A 19,578-nucleotide genomic window follows, 5' to 3' on the forward strand; every position below is an offset into this window, starting at 1 on the left:
GCTCGTGAAACGGCTGCCCTGTGAAATCAGGTCACTTTTTAAGTCTACGTTTGTTAAGTAAAAAGTGAACGGTTAGTCCCTTAGCTTAGCTTATTTTGCATGGCTAGCTAGGTTTGACACAGGTAGTGCAGTGTGGTTGGGCTGTGTTGTGCTGACACTTTTTAATTGCTGTTGTACATATAGTTATAACTTCTGCTCATTTCTAGGGTGGCATTGGACGACTGGGCCCCCCAGGGCCAACGGGGCCCCCTGGGCAGGGTATTCAGGGGCCAAAGGTAGGTCTCACTCTTGTTTTCAAGTGGTACTTCTATAGTTATTCAAACTAAGCAAGCAAACAAAAATGTTCTTGTTTCTTTAAAATGTTGAGTTGAGCATGACAAATCTTCTCTCTATTTTGTGGACCCTTTCAGGGTGAGGCAGGGTCACAGGGCATGACGGGCCCTCGGGGGCCACCAGGGGAAGGATTCCCAGGGGCCAAGGTGACGACAGACAGTGATTTGAAGCATACGGCAGTGTATTTGAACTTTTGTGACCTCTGACCTTGTGTTGTCTGGCTCTATGACAGGGTGACCGCGGCTCTGGAGGGGAGAGGGGCCTGAAGGGGGTCAAAGGTGATTTGGGTGACCCTGGAGTTCCTGGCCAATCAGTAAGTCATGTCATGGGTCGCTTTTATAATCAGGGCGATTCATTTGATAACATGGATACATGCTGTAATAAACAATTAACTGCAATCAGAGTAGAAACTGACCAGACCAATGTTGTACTGCTTTCTTTTAGGGCACACCAGGATTCAAAGGTGACATGGGCCTCACAGTAAGTTCAATCTTTAGCTGTCTTTTGATTTCACATAGTCTTTTTTTATTCCATTTAGTCACTATGTCAATCCGGATTTTGACCCACAGAGAGAAGACATCATTAAAATGATCAAGGAGATTTGTGGTAAATAAAACATTATTTGTCATGCTTGTGTAGTATCATTTAACATCGATTGTAACATACAGCAGGCCTTGTCGAGAGTGCACTGGAAAACAGCCTTTTCTACGTCAGAATCATATACCTCTGCGTTGTTTCCAGGTTGCGGAATCAAATGCAAGGAGCGGCCCATGGAGCTGGTGTTTGTCATTGACAGCTCGGAGAGCGTAGGGCCGGAGAACTTTGAGATCATCAAGGACTTTGTGGCGGCTCTGGTGGACCGCGTGACGGTGGGCCGGAATGCCACCCGCATCGGCCTGGTCCTCTACAGCCTGGAGGTCAAGCTAGAGTTCAACCTGGCGCGCCACAGGACCAAGCAGGATGTCAAACAGGCCATACGAAAAATCCCTTATATAGGTGAGGGCACCCACACGGGCACCGCCATCCGCAAAGCCACCCAGGAAGCCTTCTACAGCTCACGCAAGGGGGTCAGTAAAGTGGCTATAGTTATTACAGACGGACAGACTGATAAGCGGGAGTCGGTGAAGCTGGATATTGCGGTTCGGGAGGCACATGCAGCCAACATCGAGATGTACGCATTGGGGATTGTGAATACGTCGGACCCCACGCAGGACGAGTTCCTGAGGGAGCTCAACCTGATTGCGTCGGACCCTGATAGTGAACACATGTACCTCATTGATGACTTTAACACGCTGCCAGGTAAGGCAAAACGGCAAGTTGGTGTTACATTCAGTTGGTTGGTTTATCGTGTTGGTGTAGTCATATCAGAGTGATTCCTCACAAAACCCAAATAAAAAAGACTTTGGGATTATCACTCAATGTAATCCATAGAATAGTCCTTTGCAGGAAGGATTGTTGACAAATATTTGACATTTCTATCTAAAAACATAAATGCATTAATATGTATGACATTTTGGTCCTACCCAGGCCTCCTTTAAGACACCATAGTGTCATCTGTAGGTGGTGTCATATGAAGCTTTAGGCCGTTACAATGTTATCTGAATGTTGAATGGCCCTGGTCAGCTGACATAGTGAAGAAAAACTCCCGCCCCTACGTTAGCAATAGGTCTACTGTTATTATACGGTGTAGTCTGTAAATGTACCTAATGTACCAAGTTAACTGCATCAAGTTGCCGCGAAGTCTCCAAGGCTAATACCAGTACAATGTGATTCATCACCTGTTCCAAGTCATCACAACTCCTGTGGCTCTCTCTCTCAGCTCTGGAGTCCAAGCTCGTCAGCAAGTTCTGTGAAGACGAGAACGGTGATCTGATATACAACCGTGTCACCAACGGCTACGGAAACAATGGATACAGGAACGGGAACAATGGGAACTATGGAAATGGGAACTATGGAAATGGCTATGGGACCACCAACCAGGAGGACTTCAACAACAGGAGGCGAACAGTCACCACTACCGGCACTCAAAGTCAGAGTGGCAGGGTAGACCTAACCCAGCCTATCAACCCTGGCACTGCCATAGTACAGGTCTTTACAGCACATTAACAGAAATTTAGCAGAGGCACTGGCCAGAAAACAACCTACTGTCAATGTATAGTTGACATGACTTGCATGCTCCATTGAACTAATGAAAACACTGTCTCTTCTTAGTCAACTGTACATTATCTCACTATAGTAACACTGTCTCCTCTTAGCCCACTGTACATTATCTCACTATAGTAACACTGTCTCCTCTTAGCCTACTGTACATTATCTCACTATGGTAACTGTCTCCTCTTAGCCTACTGTACATTATCTCACTATAGTAACACTGTCTCCTCTTAGCCTACTGTACATTATCTCACTATGGTAACACTGGGCTTGTTACTCTGTTTCAGGCTTTAAAACTGTGTATTTGTGTTTTGTTACTAATTGACAATAGGGTAAGGACTTTGTTGGTCCTCATATTTTTCCTTGTGTGTTTGAATTCCTCTGGGTCCAGATAGGGCAGCGTGAGGGAGGCAAGGATGGAGGTATTTACACCCCAGATTGGGGGACTGGTCGCGGGGACGTTCCCACGTTGAACCGCAACACGTCCTCCTCTTCCAATACAGGAGGTTCCTCTTCCTCATCATCATCAGGAACGTCATCTTCATCCTCAGGGTCCTCAGACTCTGTCCAGTTAGTGCCTGCATCACGACCCGCACTTCCCAAAGGTATGTTGCAACAGCTGGGAGAAGTGCTATGTCTATGTAGTCATAGCAGTCTACCCTGTGTCTGTTCATTAAGCTAAAGGATTGAATCACATGAGCTGTTCAGATTACTACAAAGCCAGTCAAAATCAGTTACTGAATGATTCCAACTGAAATTGACCCACATTTTGTTGATGCGTTAGCTATATCTGCCAATGAACAGAATCAGTATGCTAGTGTGCCATGGCCCCTACATCCTTATGTCTATTTAGTGGGCCTTCACTAATGGTCTTCTCTCTGTGTTCTGCCCATGTCAGAGTTTGTGCCTCTGGACCCTCGCTGTGCACTGGTCCTAGACCAGGGCCCCTGTCGGGACTACAAAATGCGCTGGTACTACGACAAGCAGGCCAACGCATGCGCCCAGTTCTGGTACGGAGCCTGTGAGGGGAACCAGAACCGCTTCGACACAGAGGAGGAGTGCAAGAGGACATGTGTGCAAGGCAGAGCGGGTACTGTACAGCTCATCTTTCAATGATCTTTGGTTTCCGTCGAATATTCATCAAGTATGGGATTTTGTATGAATGTTGTGTGTTTTCTTCACAACAGGCTGAGAAGACATCTCACTCAATTCAGTCTTTAAACTGGTTCCATGGCACCATGTACTTCACAATGGAAGGAGGTCAAGTCATGACACGATGTTGTACCTATTGGATAAATGAGTTTTTGACACTCCCTAGTTCCCCCTCCTACCCTTGAACTAAAACTCTACGCACTTCTTATAAATATTCATATACTAATTCCAGTGTCTGATTTGAACTTTATTTTTACCGCCAATCTCTGTAAAATGTTTCATTAAAGGTCCAATGCAGCCGTTTTTATCTCAATATCAAATCATTTCTGGATGACAATTAACTACCTTACTGTGGTTTGGAACTCTTTCTTATTGGTCTATTATCTAATTTACCACCTGGTGATGTCACCATGGAAGGCCAAAACTCCATCCCACCAAAGGGGCATTATCATCATTTTCACAATTTCACAGTATTCTTTCAACCTCATAATGTGGAAACATAAAAAAAATACAGGCAAATCTAGTTTTTGACTGCTCTGGGCCTTTAACTTAACATTACCATTTACATTCAAAATGAATGGATAGCTCATCATATAACATCATTTTAACACACAATTCAATCAATCTCACTCAGGTATGTAGTCAAGAAGTAGTAGAAAATACAGTTGAAATTAGAAGTTAACATGCACCTTAACCAAATACATTTAAACTAAATGTAACATAAAACAAATTCCAGTTTTTCACATTTAATCCTAGAAAATGTCCCTGTCTGAGGTCAGTTAGGATCACCACTTTTTATTTTAAGAATGTAAAATGTCAGAATAATAGTAGAGAATGATTTATTTCAGCTTTTATTTCTTTCATCACATTCCCAGTGGATCAGAAGTTTACATACACTCAATTCGGATTTGGTAGAATTGCCTTTAAATTGTTTAACTTGGGTCAAACATTTCGGGTAGCCTTCCACAAGCTTCCCACAATAAGTTGGGTGAATTTTGGCCCAATCCTCCTGACAGAGCTGGTGTAACTGAGTCAGATTTGTAGGCCTCCTTGCTCACACACGCTTTTTCAGTTCTGCCCACAAATTTTCTATAGGATTGAGGTCAGGGCTTTGTGATGGCCTCTCCAATACCTTGACTTTGTTGTCCTTAAGCCGTTTTGCCACAACTTTGGAAGTGTGCTTGGGGTCATTATCCATGTGGAAGACCCATTAGCGACCAAGCTTTAACTTCCTGGCTGATGTCGTGAGATGTTGCTTCAATATATCCACATTATTTTTTCCCCTCATGATGCTATCCATTTTGTGAAGTGCACCAGTCCCTCCTGCAGCAAACGACATGCTGCTGCCACCCTGTGCTTCACGGTTGGGATTTTGTTCTTTGGCTTGCAAGCGTCCCCCTTTTTCCTCCAAACAACGATGGTCATTATGGCCAAACAGTTCTATTTGTGTTTCATCAGACCAGAGGACATTTCTCCAAAAAGTACGATCTTTGTCCCCATGTGCAGTTGCAAACCGTAGTCTGGCTTTTTTATGGCGGTTTTGGAGCAGTGGCTTCTTCCAGGCTGAGCGGCCTTTAAGGTTATGTCGATATAGGACTCGTTTTACTGTGGATATAGATACTTTTCTACCTGTTTCCTCCAACATCTTCACAAGGTCCTTTGCTGTTGTTCTGGGATTGATTTGCACTTTTCGCACCAAAGTACGTTCATCTTTAGGAGACAGAACGCTTCTCCTACCTGAGCAGTATGACGGCTGCGTGGTCCCATGGTGTTTATACTTACGTACCATTGTTTGTACAGATGAACGTGGTACCTTCAGGCGTTTGGAAATTGCTCCCAAAGATTAACCAGACTTGTGGAGGTCTACAATTTTTTTTCTGAGGTCTTGGCTGATTTCTTTTGATTTTCCCATGATGTCAAGCAAAGAGGCACTTAGTTTGAAGGTAGGCCTTGAAATACATCCACAGTTACACCTCCAATTGACTCAAATTATGTCAATTAGCCTATCAGAAGCTTCTAAAGCCATGACACAATTTTCTGGAATTTTCCAAGCTGTTTAAAGGCACAGTCAATTTAGTGTGTGTAAACTTCTGACCCACTGGAATTGTGATGCAGTGAATTATAAGTGAAATAATCTGTCTGTAAACAATTGTTGGAAATATTACTTGTGTCCTGCACAAAGTAGATGTCCTAACCTACTTGCCAAAACTATAGTTTGTTATCAAGAAATTTGTGGGGTGGTTGAAAAATGAGTTTAAATGACTCCAACCTAAACTTCCGACTTCAACTGTACATGCTTCCAGTCGCAAATCAGTATAGTCTATAGATTTTGACAGCATCAGTATGTATTGTATATATCTCACATCATAACTCTTTTATGCTGATCACTGATTTTATATTGCTAACGTAATTGTAATATCTGCATTGTTCAAACTGCGGAATAACAACATTGGTGCCATAACGTGTTCCTGCAATGATGCTATTCATCTAGCTTGTGACCCAGTATTTACACGTTTACAGAAACTATGAGCAACTCATTTTATTTCCAAGAAGAACCAACCCTGTATCAACTCAGTATGCTGTCAACAAACCATGCTAGGAAATGACAGCGGTGCTCTACCGTTCATGTCTAGGGATAGTTTTGTGCATTTGAATGTTTTTTTTTTTTTTTACAAAGATTTTTATGAATAAAAATGTGATTTTGTTTTATTTTTGTCTGAATTTGCTATGTTTATCATACAAGTACATTACCGTACAGTTTTCTACATTCCAATTGTTGCCTTTTATTTCACACTGGTTCATGTGGATTATACTGTAGATGTACGGTGTCCTCTACTGGTGAGAAGTTGCCTTGCCTGATGCACACTAGAAACGAGGGTTCGTCAAGGGTTCTTTGGGAAAGGTTCCATTGGTAGCTCACTTGATTCAGATTGTAACTTAACACAAATATAACGCCTAGAAAACTTTAACAATATAATATGTGCACATGTTGTTACTACAGGCAAATTCAATCAAGTTTGATAGAGATCACACTTACATAGTTAAAACAACAATGACCATTTGTTCTGACAATCTATTTGATAGAGGACCGTTTTGAGATGTCAACCATTTGTGAAACGTCCTATTAATATGGATAGTGTATCTGTCTACAAATGTCTCATGCTCTGAGAAAATGACTTTTCAAAGAGAGTAAATAAACGTCTGTGAATTTAACTAAACTAAATTTAACTTAATATTTTCATCAATACAAACTAGATTAATGTACTTTGAAAGTTTTCTCTAAATCTCACTTTCTCTGAACTTAGGAACCTCCTCCTGTAGCCACAGCAATCGATAGGTATCCATTTCTGATATTGGCGAGGTGACACTGCTGTCTGTGCACTACACTATATTTATATTACGTGTGAGACGCTCCACTCCTGTCCAAATGGTCTATCTTTAGTGTCCTCAACTACAGTGTCCACATTGCCACCCATCTCCAAACACTTTGACTTATAATCAAGCTAAGTTTACCTGCTATATATTTTATCTGTAGCCACCTGAGTTTAAACAGAGATGAAAGCCTACCCCTGAGAGTACAGTATAATTCAGGGAAAAGTGGCTATTTTCAGGGCTTGAAGTTGAATGCCACACACCTGTTAGCAGTCCTATTCCCCCCCCCCCCCCCCACAAGAACAATGAAGAGAGTATGAGGAGGAATGTTGATAGGTGGAGAGGCCTGTCTATCAGCTGCTGCTGCTCAACCCTCCTCAACTTTTCTCAACCCCGCTCATTAGAACCCAGTCCTAGTCATCTTAGGGCTAAATTCAATTAAAACGACAGTACATTGTATTTTGCACTGTAGCATAGGGACATAATATCCTAGAATCCGCTTTAAAAAGTTTAATTGAGAGGTATTACCCTAGCTTGAATGGCTGTTTGGAAATGAATGAATGGGAATGAGATACAGGGTGGAGACACTGGTCTAAACAACCAATATTGGGTTAATAACCAGTAGCTTTGACAGCATTATCCCTCTTTAGCCACTACTAAACCAATGACAGTGTTAAGGCTGAATCATGGTAGTGGACTATAGCCCGGAACACCCCAGTTGCTTCTTTCAGTCTGTGACAGCTGTATGAGTCGGTCTCCGCATTCAGATTTGGCAGAGCTGAGATTCCTACCGACTGAGGCAGGCAGGCAGGCAGCTATATTTAGAGGGGAAAGGATTAAATTGCAGTAGGCAGTGGGGGCTTCAAGCTGGGAACCTTTTCTCTGCTCAGCCTTTTCTAGCCTGGACTGGGTGCCAAGAGGACCTGTGGCCACCATTTCTTCCCCTCTGCAAGCCACCGATTTCCCCACACCATGGACCCCAAAGCCATGAAAGAGGAGCTGCGCCTCTTCCAGAGCACCTTGCTCCAGGATGGCCTCAAGGAGCTGCTGAACGAGAACAAGTTTGTGGACTGCAGTCTAAAAGTGGGCGATCGGAGCTTCCCCTGCCATAAACTCATCATGGCTGCCTGCAGCCCATACTTCAGAGAGATATTCTTTTCCGAGGATGGCAAGGAGGTGAAGGCCAACAAGGAGGTGGTCCTGGACGATGTCAATCCCGCAATCTTGGACATGATCATCATGTATCTGTACTCGGCCGAGATCGACCTCACCGACGAAAATGTGCAGGACATATTTGCCGTAGCCAATCGTTTCCAGATTCCTTCAGTCTTCACCGTGTGTGTTAATTATCTTCAGAAGAAGCTCTCCATGACCAACTGTCTGGCAATCTTCAGGATGGGTCTGGTCCTCAACGTGCCCAGGTTGGCGGTGTCCGCCCGTGACTACATTGCAGACCGCTTCGATATCCTCTCTAAAGACGAGGAGTTCCTCCAGCTGGCCGCTCATGAACTGTTCGCTGTCATCGGTGGCGACTCGCTCAATGTGGAGAAGGAGGAGATGGTGTTCGAAGCCCTCATGAAATGGGTCCGCCACGACAAAGACAAACGTGTCCAGGTACTGGGTGACGCCTTTGAGTGCATCCGCTTCCGCCTCATGCCCGAGAAGTACTTCCACGACAAAGTGGAGACGGACGAGATCATCAAGGCCGACCCGGAACTCCTGAAGAAGGTCCAGATTATCAAAGACGCGTTCCAGGGGAAACTCCCAGAGAAGAAGGAGAAGGTAGCTGGGGATAAGGTGTCAGACGGTGAGGGTGGTGAGACAGAGGAGGTTTTCCCAGGTTTCCTGAACGATAACCGTCGCCACGGCATGTACGTTCGCGACCTGATCCTGATGATCAACGACACGGCAGCGGTGGCGTACGACGTCAACGAGAACGAGTGTTTCCTGGCGGCCATGTCGGAACAGATCCCCCGGAACCACGTCAGCCTGGTGTCACAGAAGAACCAGCTCTACCTCATCGGAGGACTGTTTGTGGACGAGGAGGACAAGGACGCTCCCCTACAGTGCTACTTCTATCAGGTAACCAATCATTGTTCATTAGAGTTTTGGCCACTTCTTTTGATGGTTTCAAATCTTCTATTGGTAATATTTGCCTTTCAGAATCTACGTTCGCTCACTAAGTTACATCGACAAAGTCTTTGTTTGATGTTAGAATAAATAATGATGTCAATAGCACAAAACACTGTCTTTATTCATAATACTTATTTTGTAATAGATGAATGCAGTCACTCAATCAATCATTCATTCATTCAACCCTGTGTATTTCAGTTGGACACTCTCGCAGCTGATTGGGTAGCTCTGCCCCCCATGCCTTCCCCTAGAGCCCTTTTCAACATGGGAGAGTGTGATAACCTGCTGTTCGCTATTGCTGGAAAAGACCTCCAGAGCAACGAGTGTTTGGACTCTGTGATGTGCTATGACGTCCAGTGAGTGAAATAGCATTCAATGTCTCATTCACTCAGTACAGTAGAAAGATAATGGACTAAAGTGTGTGTTTTGACCCTCCTGTTCTGTAATGGCTTTCCCCAGGAAGATGAAGTGGAGTGAGACCAAAAAGCTTCCCCTGAAGATCCACGGCCATTCTGTGGTCTCCCATAAGGGTCTGGTGTATTGCATTGGAGGAAAGACTGATGACAAGTATGTGTTTGTGTGTGTGGTCTTGTTCTTATATCCTTGTGGGGACCTGAATTCCCCCAAAGTCCCCACAAGGATAGTAAAACAAGGACAATTCTCTCTTGTGGAGACATTTCCCATGTCTCCACGAAGATGAAGGCTATTTTAAGCTTAGGGGTTATGTTTAGGGTTTGGGTTTACAATTAGGGTTTGGCGTTAAGGTTAGGTTTAGGGGTTAAGATTAGGTTAGGGAAAATTGAATTTTGAATGAAAATCAATTTCAGGTCCCCACAACGATAGAAAATCAAGGTTGTGTGTGTGAGCGTGGGTGTGTGTGTGTGTGTGTGTGCGTGCATCGTGCTAAAGATATGGTGTAAGCTGCACCTGTTTGTAGTCTATCATTCTAAGAACTGTTCGTGTTAGATCTTAGAGCTAGCGTAGAAGTCATTATTTTCATTATGGAACTACACATGGTAAAGTATAAAGTTATTCAAACGTGACTGTAGTGAAAATAATGTATTCTTTGGGTTACATGTGAGCAGTGGAGGCTGCTGAGGGGAGGATGGCTCATAATAATGCCTGGAATGGATTAAATGGAATGACATCAATGTGTTTGATACTATTCCATTGACTCCATTCCAGCTATGAGCCGTCCTCCTCTCACCAGCCTCCATTGCATGTGAGCACATATTCTAATACATGTTGTCTGATTTATTGAATCCAAACCGTAACTGTAAATCCATCACAGTCTTTCTATACTGTTGCCAGAAGGACATTTCCTGAGATCTGACAACCCTGTCTATCATTCTCCTGCGCAGCAAAGCCCTGAACAAGATGTTTGTATACAACCACAAGCAGTCAGAGTGGAGGGAGCTGGCTGCCATGAAGACAGCCAGAGCCATGTTCGGAGCCGTAGTTCACAATGGAAAGATCGTGGTGGCTGGTGGAGTCAACGAGGAAGGCCTCACTGCTGCATCTGAAGTCTACGACTTTGGAACAAACAAGTATGTAGCATTTTCTTTGGTGATAAATCAGTTTAAGAACTTGTTACACCTTTTAATATCGTTCACCATAACCATACCATTTGCTGGTTCTGGATGGTGAACATTATTAGTCATCTTGAGTCAGGATGGCCTTAATTAGAAAGAGTCCCCCTGACGCTATCCCTAATCACCTTGTTTTGCAGATGGGAGGCGTTCACAGACTTTCCCCAGGAGAGGAGCTCAGTGAACTTGCTGAGCAATGAGGGGGCCCTGTACGCCGTGGGGGGCTTCACCTTCATCCAGAATGACAACAAGGAGGTGGTCCCCGCAGAGGTCACTGATGTTTGGCAGTGAGTCCCCTCTTTTAATGTTATTATGTTATCAACCGGGATTCAAACCCGGGTCTTCATGCATTCAACAGGACTGTGTTAGCCCATTGTGCTAAAGCCTAGGTATTAACTGAGTGAGCTAACGGAAGTTTGCATTGTTCTGCCCTGTTAGTTGTGGGTTTGTTATTTTAGATGGCTTACATTTCCATACCTTCGGACAAAAAAGTTGAACTTATTCATCTTAGTTCAATTATAATAATTTCTTATATAAATGTATGATAAGAAATACAGTAAAAGCTAAATGAAAAAAATAAATGAGAGGGCCCTACTTGATCAGTGGTACTGTACAAACAGTCAACTGCATCTTGGTTTGTTCTGTTCCTCATCACTGTATCTTCCTTTTCCCTGTGTTAGGTACGAGGAGGACAAGAAGGAATGGAGCGGGATGCTGAGGGAGATGCGTTATGCCGCTGGCTCCTCCTGCATATCCATGCGCCTCAATGCTGCCAAGATGCCCAAACTCTAGACCCTCGCTGCCCCGTCATGATTCCCCATGATGCCCTCTGTCTGCCCGGACTACCACCGTCTCCTCTGGGTAGTCTTTCCATTTCAGGAATAGAGGTGGTGTCACATGACAACTCAAATGTGGACTCTTATTGGTTGATTGTGTTGTGAGTTTCTTTTTGCCTCTTTCTGATCTCAGGTGATTTTCTGTACAATAAAAACATCTACTTTGCTTCAGTGAAGACCGCATTAGTATATTAGTTTCCCTCACTATAGAGTAACCCACAACGTGTATTTAGCTAGCTTTTTTTGTAAAATAAACATTTGTTCAAAAACTCCTGTTATGATTGTTTTGAATTTGGAGAAACAGTTGTCGCCATTTTTATGGCTGGTTTAGTTTAAACATGTGTCTGTGCATAGCACGCATGCTTTAGTAGAACTAGATTCAGGTCGAAGATATGGTATATAAGGAAATGAAATCTAGGTGTGAGCCAGTTGGTATAGTAAAAACAAACATGGTAAACACCAACTCATTGGCAGGTTTAAGCAACTGTCCTGCATTATGCATATACTATGTATACTACAGTATGTGTCATACCAACACTGTAGGTCCCATTAGATTTCCACAGTAGGTTTGACATACAGTAGGTTAATCTCATTAACCCACAGTGGTGGAAAAAGTACCCAATTGACTCAAGTAAAAGTGAAAGTCACCCAGTAAAATAATACTTGAGAAAAAGTCTAAAAGTATTTGGTTTGAAATATACTTAAGTATCAAAAGCAAATGTAATTGCTAATTCTCTTTCTGTTTTATTTAGGGATAGCCAGTGGCACTCTCCAACACTCAGAAATAATTTACAAACAAAGCATTTGTGTGTAGTGAGTCTGCCAGATCAGAGACTGTAGGGATGACCAGGGATGTTCTCTTGATAAGTGCCTGAATTGGACCATTTTCCTGTCCTGCTAAGCATTCAAAATGTAATGAGTAATTTCGGGTGTCAGGGAAAATGTATGGAGTAAAAAGTACTTTATTTTCTTTAGGAATGTAGTGAAGTAAAAGTTATCAAAAATATAAATAGTGAAGTACAGATACCTCCAAAAACTACTTAAGTTGTACTTTTAAGTAGTTTTACTGATGTACTTTACACCCCTGGTAACCCAGAACTGGAAATCGCTATGTTACGTAGTCTGCCCTAGAGATGAAATGTAGGTGAACTTTACACCAAAACTCTAGAAACAAATTCCACATTCACCACAAAGAATTTTAGGAGCATATGGGGTACTATTGTTAATGAGAGCACGTTCACTAGATCTTAAACTACCTCTAGATACCTTTTACATTCATGATTTGAACTTGCACTGTAACATTACTAAATACGTATAACCACTATAGTGTTTGACCGTTTTCACCGGCATCCATTTCTAGTTCACTAATGTCTGTCATCAACATGTATCAAGCATATCAACCTGCCGGCTGACGCTAAATGCAAGACATGTGACATCATAGGACAGTACAGTAACACTAAGCCACTGAACCACTAGCACTGAGGGGGAATAACGCAGCTCAATGTACTGCACGCTATTCCTCCCTTTATATAACTCCTGCACAGGAATGTTGTACTCTACCCATAGCGAAGAGGAAGTATTACTGTACTTCCCGTATATGTTCCCGTACATGCTTGTGTTTTCCCGTAGTGGGGGCCAGACAGTGCTGTAGGAGGTTAATGTAGCTGAAAGGAGGGACCAGAGGTGGTTGATGTATAAGAGAGAGGAGGAGGAAAGTCTCAGAGAGGATACCGATGACTGAGGGATCAGCACTGTCTGACTGACTAACTGTAAGTTGCCATATCACTCACTGTATCTCTAGCCTTGCTTATACCTGATGCTAACATGCGACTTCTGTCCTGATCTTTGCCACATTCTTATTGTGCCCACATTGTAGCCATTGCATCTACAAATGGTATTAAAATGTGTATTTTGCCTGTCCACTGTGTCTGCATTGTGACTAGATTCGCTGGTGCCTCTCAGTATGCAGACAAAGGACACATTTTATAACCAGTTATCAACGGGTCTTCTGACTCAATGTGTTCAGTACAAAGAAACTCTAAGGATGATTTTTTTAAATTCTAGTATAGCGTTGATCATACTTACTAGGTGGCCTCACATGTTACAGTATTTTCTGAAAGGAAGAATACATGAAGTGCAGAGTAAAAAGTAAGGAATAAGATGAGACCTGAGACTGTCTCACACCTTTTGTGATAATGAGAGCAGAGGGAAGTAGAAAGGGTTATTTTTTATGAGTATTTTTATGTTAATAGAAGAAGTTTAGAAGTTGAAATTGTTAGAGGCTAGTGTTGAAAAATGTAGGGTAAGTGACTGTATTAGAAATAGTAGTAGTACTGTAGTAGTAGCAGTATCAGTATCAGTAGCAGTAGCAGGAGTAGGAGTAGTATCAGTAGTAATAGTAGTAGCAGTAGTAGTAGCAGTAGCAGGAGTAGGAGTAGTAGCAGTAGTAGTAGCAGTAGCAGTAGTAGTAGCATCAGCAGTAGTAGTAGTAGCAGTAGCAGGAGTAGCAGTAGTAGTAGCAGTAGTAGCAGTAATAGTAATAGTAACAGTAGTAGTATAATAATAATAATTCAAGGAATATTATTCAGAAATGTGAGGACTACGGATCGTATCCATTTAAAAGTAATCAGATTCGGAGGCCTCCCGGGTGGCGCAGTGGTCTAGGGCACTGCATCGCAGTGCTAGCTGCACCACCAGAGTCTCTGGGTTCGCGCCCAGGCTCTGTCGCAGCTGGCCGCGACCGGGAGGTCCGGGGGGCGACGCACAATTGGCATAGCGTCGTCCGGGTTAGGGAGGGTTTGGCCGGTAGGGATATCCTTGTCTCATTGCGCTCCAGCGACTCCTGTGGCGGGCCGGGTGCAGTGCGCGCTAACCAAGGGGGCCAGGTACACGGTGTTTCCTCCTACACATTGGTGCAGCTGGCTTCCGGGTTGGAGGCGCGCTGTGTTAAGAAGCAGTGCGGCTTGGTTGGGTTGTGCTTCGGAGGACGCATGGCTTTCGACCTTCGTCTCTCCCGAGCCTGTACGGGAGTTGTAGCGATGAGACAATAGTAATTACTAGCGATTGGATACCACGAAAATTAGGGAGAAAATGGGATAAAAAAAAAGAAAAAGAAAAAAAGTAATCAGATTTATTCCAGTTACACAATAGGAATACAATTAGCAAATACAATTAGCAAATACCAGAAATCTTCACGATAAAAAAAATACAAAATATCCTAAGTCTTTAATAGAAAATTCACTACTATGACATACAAACGTACATCAGGAGATCGCTTTACCAATGACTCCATGATCAACGTTTAAACCCATCTTTTATTCTCCCAAGAGTGGCATCATCTAATTAACATCACTTTGCATGGCCCAAAACAATAAAAACAAAAGGTAGAAAACTTCACACGCATGCTCTACTCTAATCACATCTCAACACTGAGAGATAAGAGCACACCCCTGTGTCGGTCCTATTTGAACTATCCGCAGTCCGACCAACAGAATAACACAGTGTCTCTGTAACAACAAATCCATAGCACTTACAGTACAATAATTCCTCTGTAACTTTCTCACTCATCATTATTCTCCATTCATTCAGGATTATCCTTAATCATGGTAGCATCCACATTCATGTAGAAGTGTTTAGAAACATGTTATGGGACCAAATACTTCACTTTATACTACTTCAATACACATAGAAGTTAATTGGTACCAACACTTTTGGTCCTCTACTATGTACTGAAAACTGTTCACCCGATATGGATGAAAATACCCTCAAACTAAAGCGGACAGTCTGCACTTTAACCTTATAGTCATTGTATCATTTCAAATCCAATGTGCTGGAGGACAGAGCCAAAGCAACAACACATTTGTCACTGTCCCAATACTTTTGGAGCTCACTATATACGTAAATAATTATATATCACTGTCTCTGTTTAGGTTCCTCTTCTAGGCCGATAACAACACTCACAGCACGGTCATGTCTAGCGCCATCTACGACGGGAACAAATCCGACGATAATTGCACCAACGTGGACAAACTGATGAAACTCTACTACCTGCCTGTCATGTACAGTGTCATTTTCACTGTGGGGCTGCTGGGTAACGTTACCTCCATCGCCATCTACCTGGCCAAGCTACGACCCTGGAAGTCAAGCAGTATCATCATGGTCAACCTGGCATTGACGGATCTTCTGTATGTTCTGAGTCTGCCTTTCCTGGTCTACTACTACACCCACGGTGAATCCTGGACCCTGGGCGAATTCATGTGTCGCTTTGTGCGTTTCGGGTTCCACTTTAACCTATATGGTAGTATACTGTTTCTCACCTGTTTGGCTGTGTTTCGATATGTAGTCTTGGCGCATCCTCTGAGGACGGCGCAGGTGCAGCAGAAGAGGTGGGGTATCTTGGCGTGCGCCGCGGTCTGGGCTATAGCCGGGGCGGAGATTGTGCCCATGCTCACCATGATCACCATGGAGAATAAAAACAACAAGACCACCTGTTGGGACTTTGCTAGCAACGACCTGGTTGTAGTGTGGTGGTACGGCTGGCTGCTGACCGTGCTGGGCTACCTGCTGCCCCTGGTGGTGGTTGTGGTGTGTTACGCCGGTATCGCCCGGGAACTAGCCAAGGGGCCCCACACCCACAGCCCTTGCCGGGTACGGGCACGCCGCCTCACCGTACTGATCCTGGTGGTGTTCGTGGTATGCTTCCTGCCGTACCACGTCCTGAGGATCCTAAGAATAGACACCAGGAGGAAGCCTGAGTCGTCATGTATGCTGGTGAACTGGGTCCACGCCGCTTATATCATATCCAGGCCCATAGCGGGGCTCAACACCTTCTTTAACCTGGGTCTGTACACGCTGGCCGGGGACAAGTTCCAGCAGGCCTTCCTCAGTGTGTTCCCCTGGGGCCCCTGGTGGACCAAGTTCAGGACTCACCTCAAACTCAGCCTAGCTGTCGTCAGTAAGCCCAGTAACACAGCTTCAGCCGAAAGGACAGTAGCCACGGATATGGACATCCATTGACAGGAAATATAATACAGTGTTCTACTTCATTCTGTGTGGACATTACTACCATGGCAATATATTGTCCTACAATACTGTGTATACTGTACTGTGATCCTGTAAATAGAAAAGCTTTTATCAGATTTTATTATATGCCAGTATGAGGTTTACAACATTTATGTGGTTTCTATAAAAATATTAGATACCCATAAAGAGTGACTTTATATCTACTGTTTACTCTAATTGGTATTGCCATATCACTTCCTTATAAATAAACGTTTAACAATCAACATTCAACCATCCAATATCCGCCTCAGAGCTCAGTGGGTATTTGATGCATTGTTCTGGTATGAGAGAGAGAGAGAGAGAGAGAGAGAGAGAGAGAGAGAGAGAGAGAGAGAGAGAGAGAGAGAGAGAGAGAGAGAGAGAGAGAGAGAGAAACAAGAATATGATACACTTGGCCCAGGACCAGAAACATATGATCACTTCTACACCCAGTGTTGGCACTCTCTCAGGTATTTCCTTCTCCGCTACTTAACGCAAGCAACAATGAGATAAGAGTCAAGGAATAAGGAACACATGGCTGGGGTGAAAAGGAGTGGCTGGCGGCGACAGACTTCCTGCTGTTAAGTAACGTCTGTTTTACATCTTACATTATGGAGACTCACAGAACTACTTCCTAATAAGCCTCTGGAGGCTATTTATTAGAATACATTATTCATCCAATTGAATTATTTCAACACATTTCATCATTTGATTGTATCAAATAGCTAACAAACTCAGATAAGTGGTGCTTAAATTTTTATTTGAGGCTGTACTATTTGAGTCCCACATCAAGGGGAGGTAACGTCCACTGTCCATCCTACCTTGTGGGAGCCCAGACCTCACTTCAGATTCAAAGCTGAAAGCAAGTATCTAATGCAAAGAAACACTTGAGGGAACTCTCTGAGAGTAAAAAAGACCTCAGTATAGTATCTTGCTACCATAACACAATGAGAACAATAAAGAGGAGTGATAGGCTAGGATGGAAAGTTGAATATGAATATAAATTAGTTGGGCTATGCGTGCAACAAGTTCCTCCTGTCTCTAGTTGCAATTGATTGTTGGATATTGTTTCTTGTCAACCTTTCAATATCTTCCTCTACCTTTCCAGTAAACATTGTTGAAAAGCTCCTTTGATGAATTCCCCAAATCATTAGAATTTGTGTTATGCATTTCATCCTTTTGAGAATGTGCGGGTGTATGCCAACAGGAGCATGCGGTCTCCTATCATAGTATCTACTGTCATTCAGAGGTGTTCAGATGTACAGATATTTGGCAATGACATCATTCTTAACTACTCTCAACATGGTGTAACGTGGATGTGCATGTACTTTTGTACACATGGACTTATGTACACATATGGTCACTGCATGCAATTGCAGCTCAGTGATTTATTCTGTAGTCAGTGTACTCCCAGGCTACTCAGGCCTTGTGTCCCAAATGGCACCCTATTCCCTATAGTGCACCACTTTAGACCAGAGCCTGATCAAAAGTAGTGCACATATAGGGAATAGTGTACCATTTTGGAGGCATACAGAGATTAGTGCTGTGTTTCACACTGACTGGGAACCAGGAAGTAACTGTTTCTGTCTGGTAAAACCCTTTACAGTGTTTATCTCTTCCTTCCTGCACATCTCCCTTTCTATCCACATAGTTTCACGTTTCTCAATTAACCACTTGTCTTTCGATCAGCACCCGCCCTTCCCATATAAGTACACTGGAATGTAAGTCGACAAAGCCTTTGTTTTTACAGGCGTCTCCACAGACCACAGATACTTTACGATAAAGAATTGAAAAAGTCGGATTCCCAAACATCAATTTGACATAATATGTTGAATATGACATAAGTGTACTGAGTATAAGGACTCCATGTGGTTCAGGGCTGTCTGCATTTCATTTCAATGTATATTTAAGGTAAATTAGTTAACCCCGAACCACCGGAACGACCCATTTCAATCAACAGTGAGAGATCTTCAGAAAATATGAGGAGTGACTGGATAGCTTGTTCTTTAGAAATGATGTCACCAAACGATTCTACTGAATGCCATATGTCATATCCCTTCATGCTTCACTAACCATTTCACAGTGCTCGCTCATGTTAATGATTGTAAAAGTGAAAGCGCTCCTATGGTTAGAACAAGTGCCATTTGGAGAAGCGGTGGACTTGACACAGGTTCATTTTGGTTTTGGTCTGAATTCTTGCAACAATGGGTTTCTACTGGGATCACACTGCTTTTAAAAAAAAGCTTCACATTATAAGTGTTATTCAGAGTAGTGCATGGTAGTAGTTATGGAGAAAAACAACTTCTCTCACTGTTACTGGGTTGACTTGATAAGAAGTAACGATGGTTGTAGAATTATTGACCTCAATAAGTCTCTCTTCTCTCTCTCCTACTGCGACAGCAATTAGATTGCCTGAGAACTGCAGCTGGGCTGAAGAGAGGCTATTTTGGGGTAAGAACCCACTGACTTCCTCCTCCTTCCCTCCCTCCTCTTCCTCCCCTCCCTCCTCCTCCTCCTCCTCCATACATCACTGGTTCTGTTCTCTCTGCATCACATCACACCAGCCTCTATAGTATGTAGAAATCCCCAGAGTGACTATGTACCCTGATGAAGGAGAAAGGTATTCAGATAGCCTACTCTTTATTGTGCTGCGTTGGAGTCGAGCTCAATCGCACTTTAAACGCTTCATTTCACCCTGAACTGCCTGTAACCACAACTAATGGCTAATGGCTGCTCTACACCACCATGATGTAAGAGGGCTCTAATTGGTTCAGACAGCCAGCCTATTGTGCCCCCCGGTGTTTATTTCTAACATCTTAAACAGAGTTCCATCACACAGTGAGTGAGTGTGTGTGTGAGTGTGTGTGTGTGTGTGTGTGTGTGTGTGTGTGTGTGTGTGTGTGTGTGTGTGTGTGTGTGTGTGTGTGTGTGTGTGTGTGTGTGTGTGTGTGTGTGTGTGTGTGTGTGTGTGT

General features: G+C 43.4%; 3 protein-coding genes across 3 annotated transcripts in view; all 3 read left to right on the forward strand.

The window, feature by feature from the left end:
- The window catches only part of LOC129859683 (collagen alpha-1(XXVIII) chain-like), a 28,862-nt gene extending 24,892 nt beyond the window's left edge, over window positions 1-3,970 (forward strand). Inside the window, exons 26-35 of the mRNA XM_055929746.1 lie at window positions 207-275; window positions 411-479; window positions 566-646; window positions 778-813; window positions 903-939; window positions 1,075-1,632; window positions 2,153-2,421; window positions 2,876-3,089; window positions 3,383-3,574; window positions 3,672-3,970. Of these exons, the coding sequence (XP_055785721.1) occupies window positions 207-275; window positions 411-479; window positions 566-646; window positions 778-813; window positions 903-939; window positions 1,075-1,632; window positions 2,153-2,421; window positions 2,876-3,089; window positions 3,383-3,574; window positions 3,672-3,676 (1,530 nt within the window). The 3' untranslated portion in view covers window positions 3,677-3,970. The remainder of the gene's footprint in view (window positions 1-206; window positions 276-410; window positions 480-565; window positions 647-777; window positions 814-902; window positions 940-1,074; window positions 1,633-2,152; window positions 2,422-2,875; window positions 3,090-3,382; window positions 3,575-3,671) is intronic.
- Window positions 3,971-7,871: 3,901 nt separating this feature from the next.
- On the forward strand, window positions 7,872-11,742 carry LOC129859680 (kelch-like protein 41b). The gene is made up of 6 exons (XM_055929742.1): window positions 7,872-9,090; window positions 9,340-9,497; window positions 9,601-9,708; window positions 10,503-10,688; window positions 10,871-11,017; window positions 11,411-11,742. Exons 1-6 carry the CDS (start codon window positions 7,981-7,983, stop codon window positions 11,520-11,522), a joined length of 1,821 nt encoding a protein of 606 aa, XP_055785717.1. The 5' UTR covers window positions 7,872-7,980; the 3' UTR covers window positions 11,523-11,742.
- A 3,761-nt stretch (window positions 11,743-15,503) lies between these two features.
- On the forward strand, window positions 15,504-16,853 carry LOC129859682 (2-oxoglutarate receptor 1-like). Its single transcript, XM_055929745.1, has one exon. The coding sequence runs from the start codon at window positions 15,536-15,538 to the stop codon at window positions 16,580-16,582; it is 1,047 nt and encodes a 348-aa protein (XP_055785720.1). The 5' UTR covers window positions 15,504-15,535; the 3' UTR covers window positions 16,583-16,853.
- The last annotated feature ends 2,725 nt before the right edge of the window (window positions 16,854-19,578 follow it).

This window comes from Salvelinus fontinalis, chromosome 7 (genome assembly GCF_029448725.1).
Source record: "Salvelinus fontinalis isolate EN_2023a chromosome 7, ASM2944872v1, whole genome shotgun sequence".
Taxonomy (NCBI): Eukaryota; Metazoa; Chordata; class Actinopteri; order Salmoniformes; family Salmonidae; genus Salvelinus; species Salvelinus fontinalis.